General features: G+C 39.5%; 1 protein-coding gene across 1 annotated transcript; it reads right to left on the reverse strand.

The window, feature by feature from the left end:
• Positions 2,552 to 21,063, reverse strand: LOC102170800 (hyaluronan synthase 2-like). The gene is given in 3 exon segments (XM_013969071.2): positions 2,552 to 3,484; positions 5,026 to 5,127; positions 20,437 to 21,063. Coding segments are annotated over 3 exon segments (1,662 nt in total).

The raw sequence follows: 22,022 nt of genomic DNA on the forward strand, positions 1-22,022 counted from the left end.
GTCTTAACTTAGTAGACAGTGCCAAGGTAACTCTCTTTCCCCTGACACAGATATCAATCCACTGCCCCAATCCGAACTGCAGCCTTCACAGCCTTTCCTGTAAGCTAATTGCGAAAAATGCCAGACTCCCCTTAAAGAAGATTCGTTACTGAATTCATCCTAAACGTTCTTCTTTCAGGCATTCATCTACTTATTCACCAAATTATATTGAACCCTTGGCTCTACTAGCCACCGCAGAGGACTCAAAAATGATGAAAATGTAGCATCAGATTAAAAAACTTTTAGTGTTCCAGGATGTTATCATGCGCACTGATATTCACAACTTAAGGCAGAAGGAAAAAAAACAGAGCTGCATGGTGGAGATAAAATGAAGTTTAAGAGTGAAGGGGAGTAAGAGAACCTTTTAAGCTGAGGTATTTGGGGAAGAAAACGGTAGTAAAATTATGCCTTGAATGAAGGATGTTGAAGAATTTTGACAAGTCAATATGGAGAGGGGTAAGGAAAAGTCATTCCAGGTTTTAGAGTAAAATGCAAACCAAGATAAAGAAAAAGGGCAAAGTATGTGCAAGAGGAAGCAAACCAAGAAATCTAGTTTTTGTTTTTAACATAATTCTGCCCAACACTAGTCACAGGGCAAGATGAGTCATGTCAAAAGTCAAACTGGAAAATTGAAGCTCTGGAGTAGCCAGGTTAATTGTACCAGGTGCATCCATTTTTATGTGCTAATTCTTGACATTAAACCTTGATTGAGGGCTTCCCTGATGGTCCAGTGGTTAAGGATCTGCCTGCAAATACAGGGGACACAAGTTCAATTCTTGGTCCAGGAAGACTCCACAATCCAAGGAGCAACTAAGCCCATGCACCGCACTCCTGAGCCCACCATCTAGAGTCCATGCTCTGCAACAAGAGAAGCTACTGCTACCACAAAGAGAACCCCACACACTGCAACGAAGAGTCACCCCTGCTCGCTGCAACTAAAGAAAGCCAGTGCACATCAATGAAGACCCAGTGCAGCCAAAAATAGATAAATAGATAATTTTTTAAAATTAGGCAGATCTGAATATACATTTTTTTAAAAAGAAAACATTAATATAAATATAAGTGTGTAAGCATATTTGTGTAGGCCAAGAACAGGAGAAATGAAAAAATTATCTGTGTAATTCAGAAAAAAATCCTTCCTAGAAAGTAAAAGAGGACAGCTGGGTCTGCCAATCTTTAATCTACATGTTTTATGTTTATTATAATTTATCCAACTCAACCGTATAAACCTCATACAAACATGTAAAGCAAACTAGAAAGCTGAAAAAAAGAAAGTCAGGTTAAATAAGTTTAGTGCATAGATAAGATTAGGTATACTGAGGCTACAAAACAAAAAATGATGTACTGAATTGCATTTACCCAAACTGTACTCTTGCCTGGAAAATCCCATGAGTGGAGGAGCCTGGTAGGTTGCAGTCCATGGGGTCACGAAGAGTCAGACACGACTGAGCGACTTCCTTTTCACTTTTCCCTTTCATGTATTGGAGAAGGCAATGGCAACCCACTCCAGTACTCTTGCCTGGAAAATCCCATGGACGGAGGAGCCTGGTAGGCTGCAGTCCATGGGGTCACGGAGAGTCAGACACAACTGAGCAACTTCACTTTCACTTTTCACTTTCCTGCATTGGAGAAGGAAATGGCAACCCACTCCAGTGTTCTTGCCAGGAGAATCCCAGGCATGGGGGAGCCTGGCAGGGTGCCGTCTCTGGGGTCGCACAGAGTCGGACATGACTGAAGAGACTTAGCAGCAGCAGCAAGTTGACAACATTGTGTCAGTTTCTGGTGTACAGCAAAATGGTTGTTATACACATGTCTGTATCTGTTCTTTTTCAAATTCTTTTCCCATTGAGGTTTTACAGAACATTGAACAGCATTCCCTGTTGGTTATCTGTTTTAAACACAGAGCATGTATTTGTTGAAAGAACTTTTCCTTGCGTTTCCAAAATCCTTTTCTTCCATGATAACCCACATAAAGCGTGGCTAGCTAGGTACATAAAGCAAAACACTGTTTGGTGGACGTACTGTAGGCCAAAGTGCATACACAAAAATTCTTCTCATTTTTATAAAAATAACAGCTTAAACCTGAGCTGCTTCTTATTGATGAGGTAAAAAATTTGGTTGAATCAAAATAAAACCAAACAATTTTTAAAAATTTATTTGTTAATGGAGTTTACAATGTTGTATTAGTCTCTGCTGTACAACATGAGTCAGCCATAAATATATTAATACAGATATCCCCTGCCTCTTGAGACTTCCTCCCACCACAACCCCCTATTGTACCCCTTTAGGTCATTATAGAGCACCAACAGAGCTCCCTATGTTAAACAGCAGCTTCCCACTAGCTATCTTTTTTACACATGGCTGTGTACATATGTCAATGCTACTTCTCAGTTGTCCCAGAAGCAGTGATATATTTCCTTTGTTGCCATCATCTGATTCCACAATTCTGTACAATCAGTACAGTTCCTAGAGGAAGAAGGTTTTTGGAATGTCTGCAAACTTCAGTGTAAGATTATACATCAAGCATCATGTCGTACTTCTCTTTCTTCTTCCACCTGCCGCATCTCTTAACAAAAACCACATAGAGCATCAGAAACACAACCCAATAGCATGCATAGATGGACAAAGCAATAACTAGAACTTTCTTTTTGGATTCTGAGAATGGCTTTCTAACTTCCTTATAAATGGTGAAAATCAAACCACCCAGGAGAATTATAGACCAGACCGATACTGGAATGAGTCCCACAAAATTAGCAACAATTTTTTTCCTTCCAGATGTGCCCCACCCAGCTTTGTTTATTGTCACAATTGCAAATATCTTAGCAGGAAGTAAACTTGACATGTATAACACTGAGTAGAAGGACATGAAGACCATGACAATGTTTCCTCTAAGGCAGACAGCAAAGGATGACTTTATGAGAGCCACTAACTTGATGGTTAACAATAAGAGGAGGATGTTCCAAACATTACCCCTATAGAAGAACCGGATCACTGTGGCAATGAGAAAGAAAGGGAAGAACCCAGTGATGACGGCTTCATAGGTCATCCACAAGTGATGTTTATGAAACCACAGTGCGTTGTACAGCCACTCTCGGAAGTAGGACTTGCTCCAGCGGGTCTGCTGGTTTAACTATCTGAGATATTCCTTAGGTGTTTCAGTAAGGCACTTGGATCGAGCTGTGTATTTCGTTGCATAGCCCAGACTCAGCACTCGGTTCGTTAGATGCCTGTCATCTCCAAAACTACATTGGCTGCCCATAAATTCTTGATTGTACCAGTCTTCCACAAATTCATGCAGTAAGGAGTTTCTGTACATTCCCAGAGGTCCACTAATGCACTGGACACATCCGAAATAAGACTGACAGGCTAACTTTTCTATGTTAAAAGCCATCCAGTATCTCACACTGCTGAGGAAGGAGATCCAGGAATCATACTTGTTTAAAATCTGCAAGAAAAATAAAAGTAAGTAAAAATAATTGCATAAAGGTGAATCTGCTGAAAATTCCAGTAAAATCTGGACCATCCTGAGGTTACTACCTAGAGTGTTTTTGTTTGCCTATTTTGGCTTTCTCCCTATTTTTGACACAGTGATATTTTGTCTTTGATTCTCTATTACTGGATTAATTTTATAAGTGGATTGCATGTATTGGGACTAGATAATAATTTTTTTTTCTATTTTATCACTCTCTGTACTCTTTTTGCTATGATTTTTGTTCCTGTTCTTGTTATAATATTGACGGGTTTCTTTAGCCTTAATTCTCAGTTTCTAAATTCTCTCCCACTCTTCCATACCATTCAATATTTGAAAATTGTTAAGTCCTATTTTCTTCTACTCTGGATAATTTCCAATCATGCAAGTCTGCTATTTTTCCTTCCCCTTCCTCCCTACTTTTTTTCAATGCCACTGATAATATAGTTTCCTGTGTTCTCTACCCAAAACTTGAATCCTGTAATAAGGCTCTGTATACAGTTTATTGACCATTGTTTTTCTGGCAATATTTCATAATTGTCTCCTCTATCTCAACTTTGTTCAGTTTTCAGTGGAATTTTGCATGCTTCTTTTTTATCATCAAGCTATTTCTTAGTCCATCTAGTGCATCTTCTTTGCCTTCACTATCACCATGCATATAAATATGGGTTATACAGTAATGCGATACCTAAATTTAAATCACATTTCCATATGCTTCTTATCTTTTGCTAAAAACTAATTGCACTTTCACAAAGAACTCATTTAAACCTCACAAACTTTCACATATATATTTTACTGTCCCACACATTTCAAATCACCTTCATTAATATTGGTTTCATTAATTGCTTTCCCATTGATAGTGAATAATGTGAAATAAAAATTTGGAAAACCACAAGTTTTAAAGACATAGGTATACAATATAAAATCCATTCCTGCCATACTTCCATTTTGTTTAATCCTTGTATTAAGTGAGTTCCAATATCATCTTATCAGAACATTAAGTTATGGCTCAAGAAGATATGGTGGAAATAGTACACACGCATTATATTTTTGGGCTTCCCTGGTGGCTCAGACAGTAAAGAGACTGCCTGCAATGCAGGAGACCCAGGTTCAGTCCCTAGGTCAGGAAGATCCCCTGGAGAAGGAAACGGCAACCAACCCAGTCTACTCCAGTACCCTTGCCTGGAAAATCCCATGGATGGAGGGCCCTGGTAGGCTACAGTCCATGGGGTCACAAAGAGTTGGACATGACTGGGTGACTAACACACACATTATATTTTATATTACTTATCAACCACTACATACATGGGTTATAACCCAGGATTAAGCAAAGAAATCATAAATTATTTCAATTTAGGCAAAAGAAGACACAGTAAAGTATGTCCAAAGCACATTCTAATGTGTCTCCAGCTCCAGAACCAATACCTGGCACAGAGTTTGGTGTGGAGTAAATGTATGTTCAAGAGGTCATTTTTGCTTCTAAAAGTGACCCATGCAAAAAGTGAAGCCATACGCACCTTGACATCTCCCCCAACACCTCCAACCTTGTGGTCTACTTCTAAAACTTTTATCATCTCCACAGTTGCGGCAGGGTCAAGCATGGTGTCTGAATCACAGACCTGCATAGAAAAATTAAAAAGTGAATGAAACATTAAAGACAATTGAGTACACTCCATATAGTCTAAATTCAGTCCAGTTCAGTTCAGTGCCTCATTCGTATCTGACTCTTTGAGACCCCATGGGCTGCAGCACGATAGGCTTCCCTGTCCATCACCAACTTCCAGAGCTTACTCAAACTCATGTCCATTAAGTCAATGATGCCATCCAACCATCTCATCCTCTGTCGTCCCCTTCTCCTCCCACCTCCAATCTTTCCTAGCATTAGAGTTCTAAATTGGGCATATATTTTATATTTTCAGCATTACTGTCACTAAGTCTTAATAAGTAAGTATCAGGGGGTGACAATTTGTTATATCATGACCCCAATACAAAAAAAAAAAAAAAGCTTGCTTTTCAGCAAGCTCAGTATTTAAGTTAATGACATCGTTGGCTAGAACAGCTGAAATGATGGGCCAGGAATATCTTGCGAATATCTTTTCCTGGTTTGCTATGGTTGCTCCCAATTTTGGCAATGAAAGTCTCATGTCTTAGGCAACATCCTAGGTTTCCAGGACTTGGAAAATATCATGAGTTGTCATTCAAGATGTCTTTTTTTTTTTTTTTTTAAATTGCTTTAACTAAGGCTTTTAGAGCTTCCCTGGTGGCTCAGACGATAAGGAATCCACTCCCAGTGCAGGAGGCCTGGGTTCAATCCCTGGGTTGGCAAGATCCTCTGGAGAAGGGAATGGCTACCCACTCCAGTATTCTTGCCTGGAGAATTCCATGGACAGAGGAGCCTGGCAGGCTACAGTCCATGAGGCCACAGAGAGTTGGACACAATGAAGAAACTTTTACTTTTAGACAACTTGTCCCACAATCTGAAAGATATCAAAATTTTCTAAGATAGTATTGAAAGGGAGGCATGTTTAACAGTGATTTCCCCTCCATTTTAATATAGTGAATAAAATATAGGAAAGCAATTCTCTTAAAATTAGTTGTATAATTCTGAAGCAAGATGTCCATATGATCTTAACTTGGCAAATGGCACTCGGTCAGAAAGGGAACCTGCTTGGCCTTCATTCTTTATTTTAGAGTCCTAAGTATTCTTCTAGGCCTTTGTACATAAAAGCAGACGTAAATTAACTGAAGCAGTTGTAGTAATTCTAATTGTTCTTAAAAATCTTTATATGAGTCAAAAACTGCAATTTTGAAACCAAGAAAATTGGGATTTTTCTATATCATGAACCCCTAACAGACATATCTCTTTGTACCTTTGTAGATCCATGGACTATACAGTCTATTGAATTCTCCAGGCCAGAATACTGGAGTGGGTAGCCTTTCCCTTCTCCAGCAGATCTTCCCAACCCAGGGATTGAACCCAGGTCTCCTGCATTGCAGGCAGATTCTTTACCAACTGAGCTATCAGGAAAGCCCAGACTTTAGATTCTAGTCCTGTTAATTGCATCAGAGGCTTTGTTACAGACCTATTAACTGGATTAAATCCAGAATTGTTCTAGTTTCCTCAAATATATGGCTAAGACTCTCCAAATGAACATTGCCAATTTTCTCCCACTCATTTCCCTTGCAGTCACTAAGAACAAAGACTGCCCTTAAATCTCCCAGAAGGGACTATACCAGGTTTTCCCCACTATACAGATGGCAGCCAAACTTCAAGAACTAGAACCTTAGGTCCACATCTCTCCATTAAGAAGGGCTCCTTCAGACTCTAGAAACTTCACACTAGCTGCTGCTGCTGCTGCTAAGCCACTTCAGTCATGTCAGACTCTGTGCGACCCCATAGATGGCAGCCCACCAGGCTCTGCAGTCCTTGGGATTTTCCAGGCAAGAGCACTGGAGTGGGTTGCCATTGCCTTCTCCATCACCTTAGCTAGAAACCTCAAAATCAAGTTGATGAGAAAGAGAAGTAGCTGACATCAACATAATTTTCTTCCACCCAAGATACCAGATCAAAACCTTATAGCTTAACTAAAAGTGAAACACTGTCTTTTTCTCTTTCTTCCCTTTCAGTACTCTGGCATTGGCTTGGATCTGTTCTTCATGCTGTAATTCATTAACAGTGCCAACTTAGTGGAAGTGATTTGTGACCAGATAGTATTTACCTTAATTGTGGTTATCATTTTCCTTGGGTTTATGATTGCCTACAGGGAAGGCGAATGGCAGTGTTGTGGTCAAAACTACCTGCATTAACACTTCTGAGGAAATGGAAACTCAGTTACAGAAGATCTCTGAGCAAAACACTTGGCTTAAAAAGATTCTTTCAATGGGGTCTTTACATGGACTTACTTGATTTTAAAATTCATTCTCTTTTTTTCACTTCTTTTTTTTAAATGCATATAGTTGCTATAGAATGTTGTGTATGTTTCTGCTGTACAATGAAGTGAATCAGCTCTATGGATACGTATATCCCTCCCTGGACCTCTCTCCCACCCCATGCCTCCATTGCACCCCTCTAGGTCATCATAGAATACCAATCTGAGCTCTGTATGCTATACTGCAGGTTCCCACTAGCTATTTATTTTATACATGCAGTGTATTGATGTCAAACCTCAGCTCCCAATTCATCCTACCCTCTCCTTACTCCTGTGTCCACACACCCATCCTCTATGTCTGTGTCTCTATTCCTGCCCTGGAACTAGGTTCATTTGTACTAATTTTCTAGATTCCATATACATCCTTTAATATATGCTATTAGCTTTTCTCTTTCTGACTTCACTCTGTAAGATACAGCCACAATGGAGAACAGTATAGAGGTTCTTGAAAAAATTAAAAATAGAACTACCATGTGACCCAGAAATCCCCCTCTTGGGCATATACTCTGAGAAAATCACAATTCAAAAAACACATGTACCCTAAAGTTCACTGCAGCACTATTTAAGAAGAACTTATTTGATTTTGATTGGCTTGGGTCTTGGGGATCCTGGTCCTAAAATCCACTTCAGACGTTGGGAATTATCCTGTTTATAATAGTCATCATACTCTCCCTGGTACGTTGTATTCTTTCAAAACTTTAAATGCCATGTTCACAGTCCCTGATTGCCAAGCAAATATTCCTAAAGAACACTTCCTAAGTTTTTTTAAAGAACAATTCCTTAAAATTTGATCATGTCTCTGTTAAGCTGAGTGCTGCTGTACTGTGCTCAGACACGCAGTCATATTCCACTCTTTGTGACCTCATGGACTGTAGCCCATCAAGCTCCTCTGTCCATGGGATTCTCCAGGAATGGGTTGTCATTTCTTCCTCCAGGGGAGCCTCCCGATCCAGAGTTGAACCCACACCTGTTATATCTCTTGCACTGGGAGGCAGATTCTCCTGCATTGGAAAGCCCTGTTAAGCTGAGCTGCTGCTGCTGCTAAGGTGCTTCAGTTGTGTCCGACTCTGTGTGACTCCGGAGATGGTAGCCCACTAGGCTCCCCCGTCCCTGGGATTCTCCAGGCAAGAACACTGGAGTGGGTTGCCATTTCCTTCTCCAATGCAGGAAAGTGAAAAGTGAAAGTGAAGTCTCTCAGTCATGTCTGACTCTTCACAACCCCATGGACTGCAGCCTACCAGGCTCCTCCATCCATGGGATTTTCCAGGCAAAAGTACTGGAGTGGGTTGCCACTGCCTGCTCTGGTTAAACTGAGAGTCTGATCAAAATATGAGAATTGTTAAAAAGAAGCAATAGGCCCAAAATTGAGTCAGCTGTGCTTAACCCATGTCAATATATCAAAACTTAATATTGAACCTAATTGTAATTTAAGCCTTTCCAAAGAATGTGATGTTTAAGCCATCAAACTGGAATTACCTGGTCAGCACCAGTGAAGAAATCTGCCTGAGTGACCCCCTAGGTTCTCCCAAAAGAAGATGACTTTGCCTGAAGCAATCTACTTTTTGGTAGAAACTTCCCCATCCAAACAATAAATATCATGGTTGGCAGATGGAGGTGTTATCTGTAATTCCCAAGTCTGGCAGTCCTGGATGGAATTTAATCAAGATTTAGACTAATTATTTATATCAAATGTAATTATTTTTATAGTTCTCTCACTACTTTATAAAAATAGTAGAGATCTGATATGCCAGTTTTGAAAAAAAACTAAGAGAACAATTTGTAGAAGCATAAAGGCTCACATTTGCAGTGGAGTTTACACATATTTGGCATGACACCCTCACATAATTAGCTAAGGAATCCCAACATTTTTAAAATGTATGTGTTTCAATTTTACTAATTATAATTTTTCCTGAGAAGATTATTTACTAATAAAAAAATACTTGGTGAAAACAGCAAACCAAATGCATTATTGGAACAACTTAAATGCATTATATGACTTAAGGCAGGGGTCTCCAAACTCCAGGATCTAATGCCTGATGATCTGAGGTAGAACTGATGTAATAATAACAGGAATATAGTACACAATAAATGTTGTATGCTTGAATCATCCCCAAACCATCCCCACTTTCCAGTCTGTGGAAAAATTTTCTTCAGCAAAACTGGTCCCTGATGCCAAAAAGGTTGAGGACCACTGACTTAAGGAGTAGATAGGGTATCCAGTTATAAAAAGTAAACATCACCTCTCTAGATTTAGCTAAATTATACCAATTTCAGGGTTAACTTCTAATTTTTACTTTTATATTGCTTATTTAGAAGCATGATAGATATATTTTCTAAATAAAACCCAGTTTTTATTTTCTTGCCCTTCTATATCAGTCCAGTATGGTCTCACTTTTCTAGGGGAAAAACAATAGACAAAACCTAGGCATAAGTTTGCCTTGGAACCAAACAGAGATCATTCTGTCATTTTTGAGATTGCATCCAAGTACTGCATTTCAGACTCTTCTATTGACTATGATGGCTACTCCATTTCTTCTAAGGGATTCCTGCCCACAGTAGTAGATATAATGGTCATATGAGTTAAATTCACCCATTCTAGTCCATTTTAGTTTGCTGATTCCTAGAATGTCAATGTTCACTCTTGCCATCTCCTGTTTGACCACTTCCAATTTGCCTTGATTCATGGACCTAACATTCCAGATTCCTTTGCAATATTGCTCTTTACAGCATTGGACCTTGCTTCTATCACCAGTCACATCCACAACTGGGTGTTGTTTTTGCTTTGGCTCCATCCCTTCATTCTTTCTGGAGTTATATATCTCCACTGATCTCCAGGAGCATATTAGGCACCTACCCACTTGGGGAGTTCATCTTTCAGTGTCCTATCTTTTTGCCTTTTCATACTGTTCATGGGATTCTCAAGGCAAGAATACTGAAGTGTTTTGCCATTCCCTTCTCCAGTGGCCCACATTTTGATAGTAAAGTAATGCACAAAATTCTCCGAGCCAGGCTTCAGTAATACATGAACCGTGAACTTCCAGATGTTCAAGCTGGTTTTAGAAAAGGCAGAGGAACCAGAGATCAAATTGCCAACATCTGCTGGATCATTGAAAAAGAAAGAGAATTCCAGAAAAACATCTATTTCTCCTTTACTGACAATGCCAAAGCCTTTGACTGTGTGGATCACAATAAACTGGAAAATTCTGAAAGAGATGGGAATACCAGACCACCTGACCTGCCTCTTGAGAAATCCATGTGCAGGTCAGGAAGCAACAGTTAGAATTAGACATGGAACAATAGACTGGTTCCAAATAGGAAAAGGAGTACGTCAAGGCTATATATTGTCACCCTGCTTATTTAACTTGTATGCAGAGTACATCATGAGAAACGCTGGGCTGGATGAAGCATAAGCTGGAATCAAGTTTGCTGGGAGGAATATCAATAACCTCAGATATTCAGATGACACCACCCTTATGGCAGAAAGTGAAGAACTAGAAAGCCTCTTGATAAAAGTGAAAGAGGAAAGTGAAAAAGTTCAGAAAACTAAGATCATGGCATCTGGTCCCATCACTTCATGGCAAATGATAGGGAAATAGTGGAAACTGGCTGACTTTGTTTTTTGGGGGGCTCTAAAATCCCTGCAGATGGTGACTGCAGCCATGAAATTAAAAGATGCTTACTCCTTGGTAGGAAAGTTATGACCAACCTAGAAATCATATTAAAAAACAGAGACATTACTTTGCCAACAAAGGTCCATCTAGTCAAGGCTCTGGTTTTTCCAGTAGTTATGTATGGATGTGAGAGTTGGACTATAAAGAAAGCTGAATGCTGAAGAGTTGATGCTTTTGAACTGTGGTGTTGGAGCAGACTCTTGAGAGTTCCTTAGACTGCAAGGAGATCCAACCAGTCCATCCTAAAAGAGATCAGTCCTAAGTATTCATTAGAAGGACTGATGTTGAAGCTGAAACTCCAATATTTTGGTCACCTGATGCGAAGAGCTGACTAATTTGAAAAGACCCTGATGCTGGGAAAGATTGAAGGCAGGAGGAGAAGGGGACAACAGAGGATGAGATGGTTGGACGGCATCACCGATTCAATGGACATGAGTTCGGGTAAACTCTGGGAGTTTGTGATGGACAGGGAGGCCTGGCGTGCTGTAGTTCATGGGGTTGCAAAGAGTCACACATGACTGAGTGACTGAACTGAACTGAACTGAGGCATAAGTTTTCCACTGTAGAAAATATCAATAGTATTTCTCTAACACAAGTCTCGGAAGAAACCTAAACGGATTCCTCCAATAGCAAAGTTTTTCTGATCTTGCCTTATTTATCACTGTTTTGTAAATATACAGTCATAAGCCTGGAAGATCAGTCACTAAGGTAGTAAAAAGTGAAGGCAGAAGTTCAACCCACCTTTCAACCTTTCAGCATCCAGAGTTTATGGCCACACCTACCTCTATTGACTCAAGCCAGGAAAGGTAAAACCAGAAAGCTAAAATATGACTAAAAACAACAGGAATGGGAGCAATCTAGAACTAATGTTCAAGTAACTCCACCTGCTTGTGAGCAGAAGTAAGCCAAGGGAACTGTCTCTCTGAAAAGACTAAACTTAACCAAACTTTTGAGGTTCTGTTTATTTAAATTGGTCCCCCTTCCCAGTTTCCAACAGCAAAGTGCCAGAAGTTCTCTGAGAGAGATTGTTCACATGGTGAATTTAACTGTCAGAAGGGAAAGCTCTCAGAAATCCCTTGGGAGGGGTTTGTTATAGTGGGATTAAAGAGTTCTTTGTAGAAGTTCAGTTTCTGGATGTATTTGGTGATAGAATGCCAACTAGAAAACCATCATCTACCACAGTCTATGAAAGGAAATATATTCATGGACATATAGTATCTATTTGTTTGTGTGTGAAGGGTAGAACTCTAGCCCTTCTTAAAACCAGTCTAGTAGAAGCAGAATTTCTACCTGTCTCTTCACCAATTAATAAAAGTGTATAATTTCATGAAAGTTGGCCATTCCACTCTGGGCTAGAAGCTGTGGGGGAAAATACACCAGTTCATGAAGAGCTTAACTTGACATTGGGGAAAACCACAAGACATGATCTGCATGCAGGAAACTGAGAACAAATCAAAACCTCTTTCTGTCCATCTTATCATATAAAATGAAGACTACAAAGAAACATATAAATTCTCAACAGCTGCCCTCAGAATATTTCAGTTACTTAGATTTCCTATATAAAACAAGAATCAACCAAATGTTATATGTAGTCAGCTCTCGTTATTCACAGTAGGTATGTTCCTACCAAGTTTCCATGAACAATGAATTAGTAGATGTCAAAAATTTCTTTCAGCTGAAATACAGGGTTTGACTCCTCCAAGCCTATGATCACAACATCTTTGTCTAGTGATCAATGTCTAAATTTTTTAAATTTGTGTTTCTGTTTTAAAACACACACAAAGACACACACACTTATGATTCATTAACAGTGAACTTATGTCCAACGTACTAGAATTCATGCCTGAACAAAGCTCATTTAACAGACCTATTTTCTCCACAAGGCATTTATAACTTTCCTGCATTATGAACACTAGATAGCACTTTGACTTTATACTTGGGGACCATTTTAAACAAAAACATGATAATAGACTAAACAAGTTATTTGTTTACTGTGTAAAAGCTGAGACAAGAAGGCATGCATGATCTTGATTGACTTCAGCAGAGAACATGAATATTGGCTGACAAATGTTTTGCCACTCCACTACTGCTACTGCTAAGTCACTTCAGTTGTGTCTGACTCTGTGCGACCCCACAGACAGCAGCCCATCAGGCTCCCCAGTCCCTGGGATTCTCCAGGCAAGAACACTGAAGTGGGTTGCCATTTCCTTCTCCAATACATGAAAGTGAAAAGTGGAAATGAAGTCGCTCAGTCATGTCCTACCCTCAGCGACCCCATGGACTGCAGTGCACCAGGCTCCTCCGTCCATGGGATTTTCCAGGCAAGAGTTCTGGAGTGGGGAGCCATTGCCTTCTCCATGCCACTCCACATATGTCTGAAAATGATTACAAAAGCACTGCAACTATTGATTTTGGGGTAGTATACAATTTAGATAGTAGGTTAATTTACAAAAATGAAATTCATGAATAATGTTGGTTAACTCTACTATTATGAATGATTCAGTCTTATTTTTCTCCTGCTCAATGAATCTTGGATAGCTAGAATGCTATCAGATTAAATTCGTAATAAAGTTATCTCCTATATGAAAAGTGAATGATGCTGTCAAAATGTTGCACTCAATATGTCAGCAAATTTTGAAAACTCAACAGTGGCCACAGGACTGGAAAATGTCAGTTTTCATTCCAACTCCAAAGAAGGGCAATGCCAAAGAAAGTTCAAACTATCATACATTTGCATTCATTTCACATGCTAACAAAGTGAAAGTGAAAGTTTCTCAGTTGTGTCCCACTCTTTGCAACCCCATATACCGTTCATGGAATTTTCCAGGCCAGAATACTGGAGTGGGTAGCCTTTCCCTTCTCCAGGGGATCTTCCCAATATGCTATCAAGGTTATGCTCAAAATCCTTCAAGCTAGGCTTCAGCAGTACATGAACTGAGTATTTCCAGATAGATGTTCAAGCTGGATTTTAAAAAGACACAGGAATTAAAGATCAAATTGTCAACATCTGTTGAATCATAGAGAAAGCAAGGGAATTTCAGAAAGAAACATCTATTTTGCTTCATTGACTATGCTAAAACTTTTGACCTTGTGCATCACAACAAACTGGGAAATTCTGAAAGATATGGGAATACCAGACCATCTTACCTGTCTCCTGAAAAACCTGTATGCAAGTCAAGAAGCAACAGTTAGAACCAGACATGGAACAATAGGCTGGTTCCAAATTAGGAAAGGAGCACATCAAGGTTGTATATTGTCTTCCTGCTTATTTAACTTCTCTGCAGAGTACATCATGGGAAATGCCACACTGGATGACTCACAAGCTGGAATCAAGATTACTGGGAGAAATATCAACAGCTTCAGATATACAGATGATACCACTCTAATGGCAGCAAGTCAAGAAGAACTAAAGAGTCTCTTGAGGAGGGTGAAAGAGGAGAGTGAAAAAGCAGGCTGAAAACCAAACATTCAAAAAAATTAGATCATGGCATCAAGTCTCATCAATTCATACAAATAGATGGGGAAAAAGTGAAAACAGTGACAGATTTTGTTTGCTTGGACTTCAAAATCACTGAGGACAGTAACCGCAGCCATGAAATTAAAAGACGCTTGCTCCTTGGAAGGAAAGCTAAGACAAACCTAGAGAGCATATTAAGAAGTAGAGACATCACTTGCTGACAATAGTCTGTATAATCAAAGCTACTTTTTTAGAGTAGTCATGATTGGATATGAGAGTTGGACCATAAAGAAGGCTGAGCACCAAAGAATTGGTGCTTTCAGTTTGTGATGCTGGAGAAGACTCTTGAGAGTCCCTTGGACAGCAAGGAAATCAAACCAGTCAATCCTAAAGGAAATCAACTCTTAATATTTGTTGGAAGGATTGATGCTGAAGCTCCAATACTTTGGCTACTTGATGTGAAGAGTGATTCATTGGAAAAGACCCTGATGCTGGGAAACACTGAGGGCAAGAGGAGAAGGAGGCAACAGAGGATGAGATGATTGGATGGTATCATCAACACAATGGACATGAGTTTGAGCAAACTCCAGGAGATAGTGAAGGACAGGAAAGCTTGTCGTTCTGTAGTCCATGGGGTTGCAAGAGTTAGACATGACTTAGCAACTGAACAATGAACAATGTCTCCTATATACTTCCCTTTTAGAAAATGTTCATCAGCTCAGTTCAGTTCACTCATTCGTATCTGATTCTTTGCAACACTATGGACTGCAGCACGCCAGGCCTCCCTGTCCATCCCCAACTCCCAGACCTTGCTCAAACTCATGTCCTTCGAGTCGGTGATGCCATCCAACCATCTCATCCTCTGTCATACCTTTCTTCTCCTGCCTTCAACCTTTTCCAGCATCAGGGTCTTTTCCAATGAGTCAGTCTTCACACCAGGGGGCCAAAGTATTGGAGCTTCAGCTTCAGCAGCAGTCCCTCCAACGAATGTTCAGGACTGATTTCCTCTAGGATTGACTGGTTGGCTCTCCTTAGAATCCAAGTTGACTCTCAAGAGTCTTCTCCAACACCACAGTTCGAAAGCATCAGTTTTTCAGTGCTCAGCTTTCTTTATAGTTCAACTCTCACATCCATACATGATCACTGGGAAAACCATGGCTTTGACTAGACAGACCAGACGTTGACTGGACTAGACATTACTCTGTGGGCAAAGTAATGTCTCTGCTTTTTAATATGCTGTCTAGGTTGGCCATAGCTTTTCTTCCAAGAAGCAAGCATCTTTGAATTTCATGGCTGCAGTCACCATCTGCAGTGATTTTGGATCCCAAGAAAATAAGTCTCTCACTGTTTCCCTTGTTCCCCCACCTATTTGCCCTGAAGTGATGGGCCTGGATGTCATGCCAGCATCTTAGTTTTTTGAATGTTGAGTTTTAAGCCAGGTTTTTCACTCTCCTCTTTCATCAAGAGGCTCTTCAGTTCCTCTTTGCTTTCGGCCATAAGAGTGGCCAAAAAAAATCTGAAAAAAAGTTCATATTTATTGTGTATTTTATACCTGGGAAATCCTTATTGCACACATCATAAGACAATTTTTCTCTTTCATCACACAGACTGGTGGCCACTTACCTTATAAAATTCATGTTCAGTGATAGGAGATATGTTAAAGTAATTAAATAATCTAGGTGTCACAAGATACTTAAAGTCTTCTGATATTATAGAATAAAATATGGTTCAAAAAGACAAATATAACATAATCTCAAATTTAAAAAAGGATAGAAGACATATATACTGGAAAGAATTTATTTGAAAATCTATGTTTGGGTCAAGCATTTGTGGCAGATGATTTAAATTTTGCTTATTGTGGTTTTCTACATTTTTTAAAACATTGCCATAATCTTGAGCTATTTAGACAAGTGAAAAAACTAACATAAGTAATATTTTGAAAAGATAAGAAAGACTTTTGCCCTACCTTAAACCGTATCTAGGCAGATCAAAGAAAAGAAAAAGTTTCCTTGTTATTCAAAATTAAGAAAATCTTCCTCATGCTCTTTATTTCTCATTCTGTATATCTTTGTTTTCTCATTTTGTTATTTTTCTTCTTCTGTTTTTATATCTTCTCTGTCTCTGAAAGGAGCCACTAGCATCACTTTTGAATTTGCTACTACGTTGGATTTATCCTAAACTAAATCTTCCTTCCATATTCCATGTCAATATTAATTATTTGAGGGACTATAAAACTGAGACAGTTATTAGTAGAGAAGACTAGAAATGATAGTGGAGAGAGCTAGACAAAGAGGTGATAATTAATAAAAATTGGTCTGGAATATACCAGAGGATGCCAACAGAGAGAGCCTCGGAGGTAGATGGAAGGTTGCCTTGAGATAAGAAATAAGGTCAGTACCTTTGGAACTGTAAGCAGGAAAGAGTAAAGAAGGCCTTGATAGCCTTCAGAGCAAGTACTTTTGCTGTTCTCTTTCATAGGAGGCAAGATCACAGGTAGTCAAACAGGGAGGAGTTTGGGTAAGGCCCTGGGAGAATGCCAAAACATGGAATAACAGACACTAGAGGAATAAACAGACATCTATTCAAGATCAAGTGAAAAGAGTGCTGATAAGTGCCAAGGATCCAGCTGCAATTGGAAGCAATCATTTTGGCCATCTCTCCAAACACTTAAGCAGTGTTCTTTAGCCAGGTTAGCAAGTATAAGCAGATGGTCAATTTCTTCCCCTAGTCTCCATTCTCTCTTGTGTATTAGGAAGAACGTTGCTTCCTTCTGCCCCTAATCAACTTGAACTCCACATCCAAGCACTTGCAATGCTCAGGAGCTGATAACCTCGACCCCCTCCCTCCTTGCTCTTCCTGGGGCTTCTGCTCTACAACTCTTGGACCCTGGAACAGTGTTTTTGTTTTCTTTTCAATTTTTATTGAGGTATAGTTGGTTTACAATGTTGTATTCATTTCAGGTGTACAGCAAAGTGAATCAGTTATATTGATACATATGTTTGAATTTTGGGCTTCCCTGGTGGCTCAGCAGTAAAGAATCTGCCTGGCAATGCAGGAGATACAGGTTTAATCCCTGGGTCAGAAGATCCCCTGGAGGAGGAAATGGCAACCCTTCCAGTATTCTTGCTTGGGAAATCCCATGGACAGAGGAGCCTGGTGGGCTACTGTCCATGGAATTGCAAAGGATTCAGATACAACTTAATGACTGAAAAACAACAATATTTGGATTTTAGTAATTTCCACTCCTATAGGGCAGAATGGTTAACTGTCTGGGGGGTTGATGAAGGATGAATGGAATTTACTGGTCACAGAATACCAAAAGATTTTTTTACCCTTACTTGAATGGTTGGAATGGGCTGAAAGTCCAAAAAGGATTCAGGGCCCAGTTACCAGTTGCTGCTTAGGTCAATCGATCTGGAGGCTTCATCCTGAAGGAAGAGAAGTTCTCAAGCCTGATTACATCTGTAGCAGGAAGTCTATTCTAACATTTTATATTTTATTTTTTCCTGGACAGGTACAATGTCAAATTACAAGAATACAAACAAAATTCAAAACAAAAATGATGTGAGAAGGCAGTTTGGGCAGAGCAGGTTGAAAAACAAAAGGAACCCCACACAATGATTTCTTGATTAGAAAGGACAAATGTAACAATTGTTTTAACTAGAATTAAAGGTAAAGTATCAAAATAGGTGTTCTCTTCTTTTAGGCTTCATTCTTCAAATCCTCTGCAAGTTTCCAAGTTACTCTTTCCTTTAAATGTTTTATTCTGTCATCTGAGCCTGAAGTTGCACTAGGTAAATATGTGAAGATGTCCTGTGTTAATTAAAACTACTTAAATTGTGATAGCTCTAGAAATTAGAACTTGGGAATGAAATTCTATCAATTCCCTAGAAGAGAGATTAATATACAGATGGTATCAACTTAAGAAACCCCTCAGGACTTCCGGGGTGGTCCAGTGGTTGGCAGGAAGACTCCCAATGCAGAGGACATGGGTTCAATCCCCCGTCCGGTAAGATCCCATATGCCAGAACAACTAAGCCCATTTGCCACAGCTACTGAAATCTGCATGCCTTAAAGCTCATGCTTTGCAATGAGAGAAGCCGCTGCAATGAGAAATCCCTGCAACCACGACAAAGCATAGCAGCACCTCCTCACTGCACAGTGTGTGCCTCAGTAAGGACACAGTGCAGCCAAAAATTAATTAATTTTTAAAAAGAAATACTTCAAAACTCTTCAGAGATTAAACAAATTCACTCTGTGGTGGGAATTGACATGGACCATAATTTTCAAGTAAATACTAGATGATCATATAAAAAAAATAGTATTAATATCACCAGCAAGCTTTTTAGTAAAGTTAATGATACCATCATTAGCAACTTTTGTAAAGCCCACTTGGATACATGATTTGTAATAATGATCTCAAACCCCTTGTGAAATTAGTTTCTTGTATCCAGGTAACCAAGATTTGGGAGGTGGTCTTCCTCAAGATCAGCAGCTATTACTAACTATGACTAGAATCTCAGTCAGTTGACACTGAAGCCCAAAGCCCATTATTATCCCATTACACACAGAGAGACCCACTGGGCATCATAAAAGCCCCTAATGAACACAATGCATCCTCTGAAAACTAGAATTTTGCTTTCAACAAAAGGGGGAAAGTGTCCATTAGATTTTGTAAGCCAGAAACATCTCTCCTTTCTTGATACAATTACGGCCAAAATCTACTAAAAGTATCTGTAAAAAATTATAGCTAGAAAACTCCCAGGAGCAAGAAAATCCCTACACCTATTTTTTTTAGGAATGTATAGTTGATTTATAATGTTGTGATAACTTCTGTGCTAACCTATTCTTAAATGAGATTTGTTTATACATTTTTTGTAATAAGACTCTATTGCTAACTATCTCAATAAAAGCAAGGGAAAAAAAGAAACACTTCCATAACCCATCCACCCCCTCCCCCATTAAAAAAAAAAAAACCTCACAGGAACCCTACTAACATTCTAAAGAAGAAAGCCTCAATGACAACTAGGAGTGGAGAAACCCAAGAGTGTGCAGGCAGGGAATTAATGAGAGACACAGCCTGTCTAATTTTCATACAAGCAAACACCATCACAAATGTTTTCAAAGGTCAAGTTGCAGTGAATGAGGTAATGCTATTTGGGGAGTGAAATAAACATGACTTAGGTTTTGCTCTGAAAAGCTGTTTTTTCCTTCCCCCCTTCCCTTTTTCACTTTTCTGTTCCTTTTCTCTGTGTCTAAATTTTGAATTCCTTTTCCTTTTAAATCAAAATTGTGTTCTCCATTCTTTTTTTGCCTAGACTCTGTGAAAAACTTCCTATGGCCTGTAGATTTTCTCAGGACCTTTCTGGCTGGAACAGACTCTTTTTTTACAAGGCTGATTTTAAGACTGTGGAAAATAATGTTGGATTTGACTTAGCAGGCCCAAGGTGGCAGAAAAGGGAAGAGAGGGAAAGAGATGGACCTACTGATCAAAAGAATCTTGAGTTCTAACCAATAACATTGCACAAGTGAAGTGTTTTCATTGTCTTAATAATTTTATATGATTGTTTTCTCTTTCTCTTTTGAAATGTGCTTTCAACAGTCATGGGGCTTCCATAGTAGTTCAGCTGGTAAAGAGTCTGCCTACAATGCAGGAGACCCCGGTTCAATTTCTGGGTTGGAAAGATCCCCTGGAAAAGGGACAGGCTACCCACTCCAGAATTCTTGGGCTTTCCTGGTGGCTGTTTTCAGATGAACTGAAAGAAGTACTGTGTCCAGAAGGGACAAAGATGGGCTATAGCATATGACTGGAGAGATACAAAAGGTGCTTTATTTAAATGTATGTTTGTCCTGGCAGATGTGGAGACCTACCTGTACATAATCCACACTTCGCCCCAGTGCTCTGAAGGCCGTGTACATGACTTCTCTTTTTCCACCCCATTTTTGCATGATGCAAATACTCTTGTTGGACAAGACCAACTGGGTGACATGCTGTGAGCTTTCTTTGTGTGACTCATCCGTCTCTCCAGGACCCTTCACGTGGTAGTTGTTCTTCCAGATATAAGTGGCTGACTTGTCCCTGCCCATGACTTCACTGAAGATGTCCATCATGTAAAGGTCATCTTCCGAGTTTCCATCTATGACCATGACAACTTTAATTCCGGGGTAGGTTAGCCTTTTCACAGATTGCAAACATTTCCGCAAATAGTCTGGATCTTCTTGATATGCAGCAATGCAAAGAGCAACAGTTCTGTCCAAGTTAATGGGGACACTTACATATTTTTTCATTTTCCGGTGCTCCAAAAAGGCAAACAGGTTTTGAATAAGAACATGTAAAGCTAAAAAGGCACCATATGTTCCAAAAGATAAATAGTAATCATTTGTGTGGATAAACTGGTAGCCAATAACATAAGAAAGGATCATTCCAGTGAGGAGAGAGACTCCAAAAAGTGTGGTTCCAAATATTCTCAGGATAGATAGAAACCTCTCACAATGCATCTGTGAAGCAATCACATGATACACTTGGTTAGCCACTCTTGTCCCACACTTGTTACATACAGGGTACCACAGGGAGCGCATTGGACTGGAAGCATTCCAGGTGTTCTAACCCTGAGTTTGTCACTTAACTAGCTCTGTTGACATTCTGCATCTCAGTTTGCCCATCTGCCAAAAAAGGATAAGAATGCCCTTTCGACATACCTGAGAGGACTCTTTTAAACATCAGATGAGATGACGGTGTGACATACCATTGAAAATCATAATTCATAAGCCAATATTACTAGATTATCTGTCTAAAAATGCACTTTATGTTCCGGGTCATAGCCAAGTGTATAATCTAAACTTCTTGGCAAGCAAAACACCTTTGTCCTGCTCCATGATGTTCTGTCTCCCCCAGTCCTGCCCAGTGAAAACTCCATAGGTTTTGCTGAATTTCCCATGTGTAATTCCATCTCATCTCTGATACAAATCCCTCAGCTCACTTTTTTCATGCAGCCAGCTGAGACTGAAGGCCAGCGTAACTAGATTCTAGGACTAGCTCTTCCAACAACTAGCTATAGGACTTCCCTGCTGGCTCAGCAGTCAAGAATCCACCTGCCAATGCAGAAAACTTGGGTTTGATCCCTGGGTCAGGAAGATCCAATGGAGAGGGAAGTGACAATCCTCTCCAGTATTCTTGTCTGGAGAATTCCGTGGAAGAGGAGCCTGGTGGGCTATAGTCCATGGAGTAGCAAAGAGTCAGACACAACTAAAGGATTAACACTCTCACTTTCACACTTTCTTTCTATGGAGAACAGTATAGTGGTTTCTTAAAAAAAAAAAAAAAAAAAAAAAACTAAAAATAGAGCTAAAATAGTTTAAAAAACAGAACTAAAAAACTAAAAATATTTTCTTAAACAACTATCCATATGAACCAGCTATCCCACTACTGGAATATACCCTGAGACAACCATAATGCA

The sequence above is a fragment of the Capra hircus genome, chromosome 14, assembly GCF_001704415.2.
Source record: "Capra hircus breed San Clemente chromosome 14, ASM170441v1, whole genome shotgun sequence".
NCBI classification, from domain to species: domain Eukaryota; kingdom Metazoa; phylum Chordata; class Mammalia; order Artiodactyla; family Bovidae; genus Capra; species Capra hircus.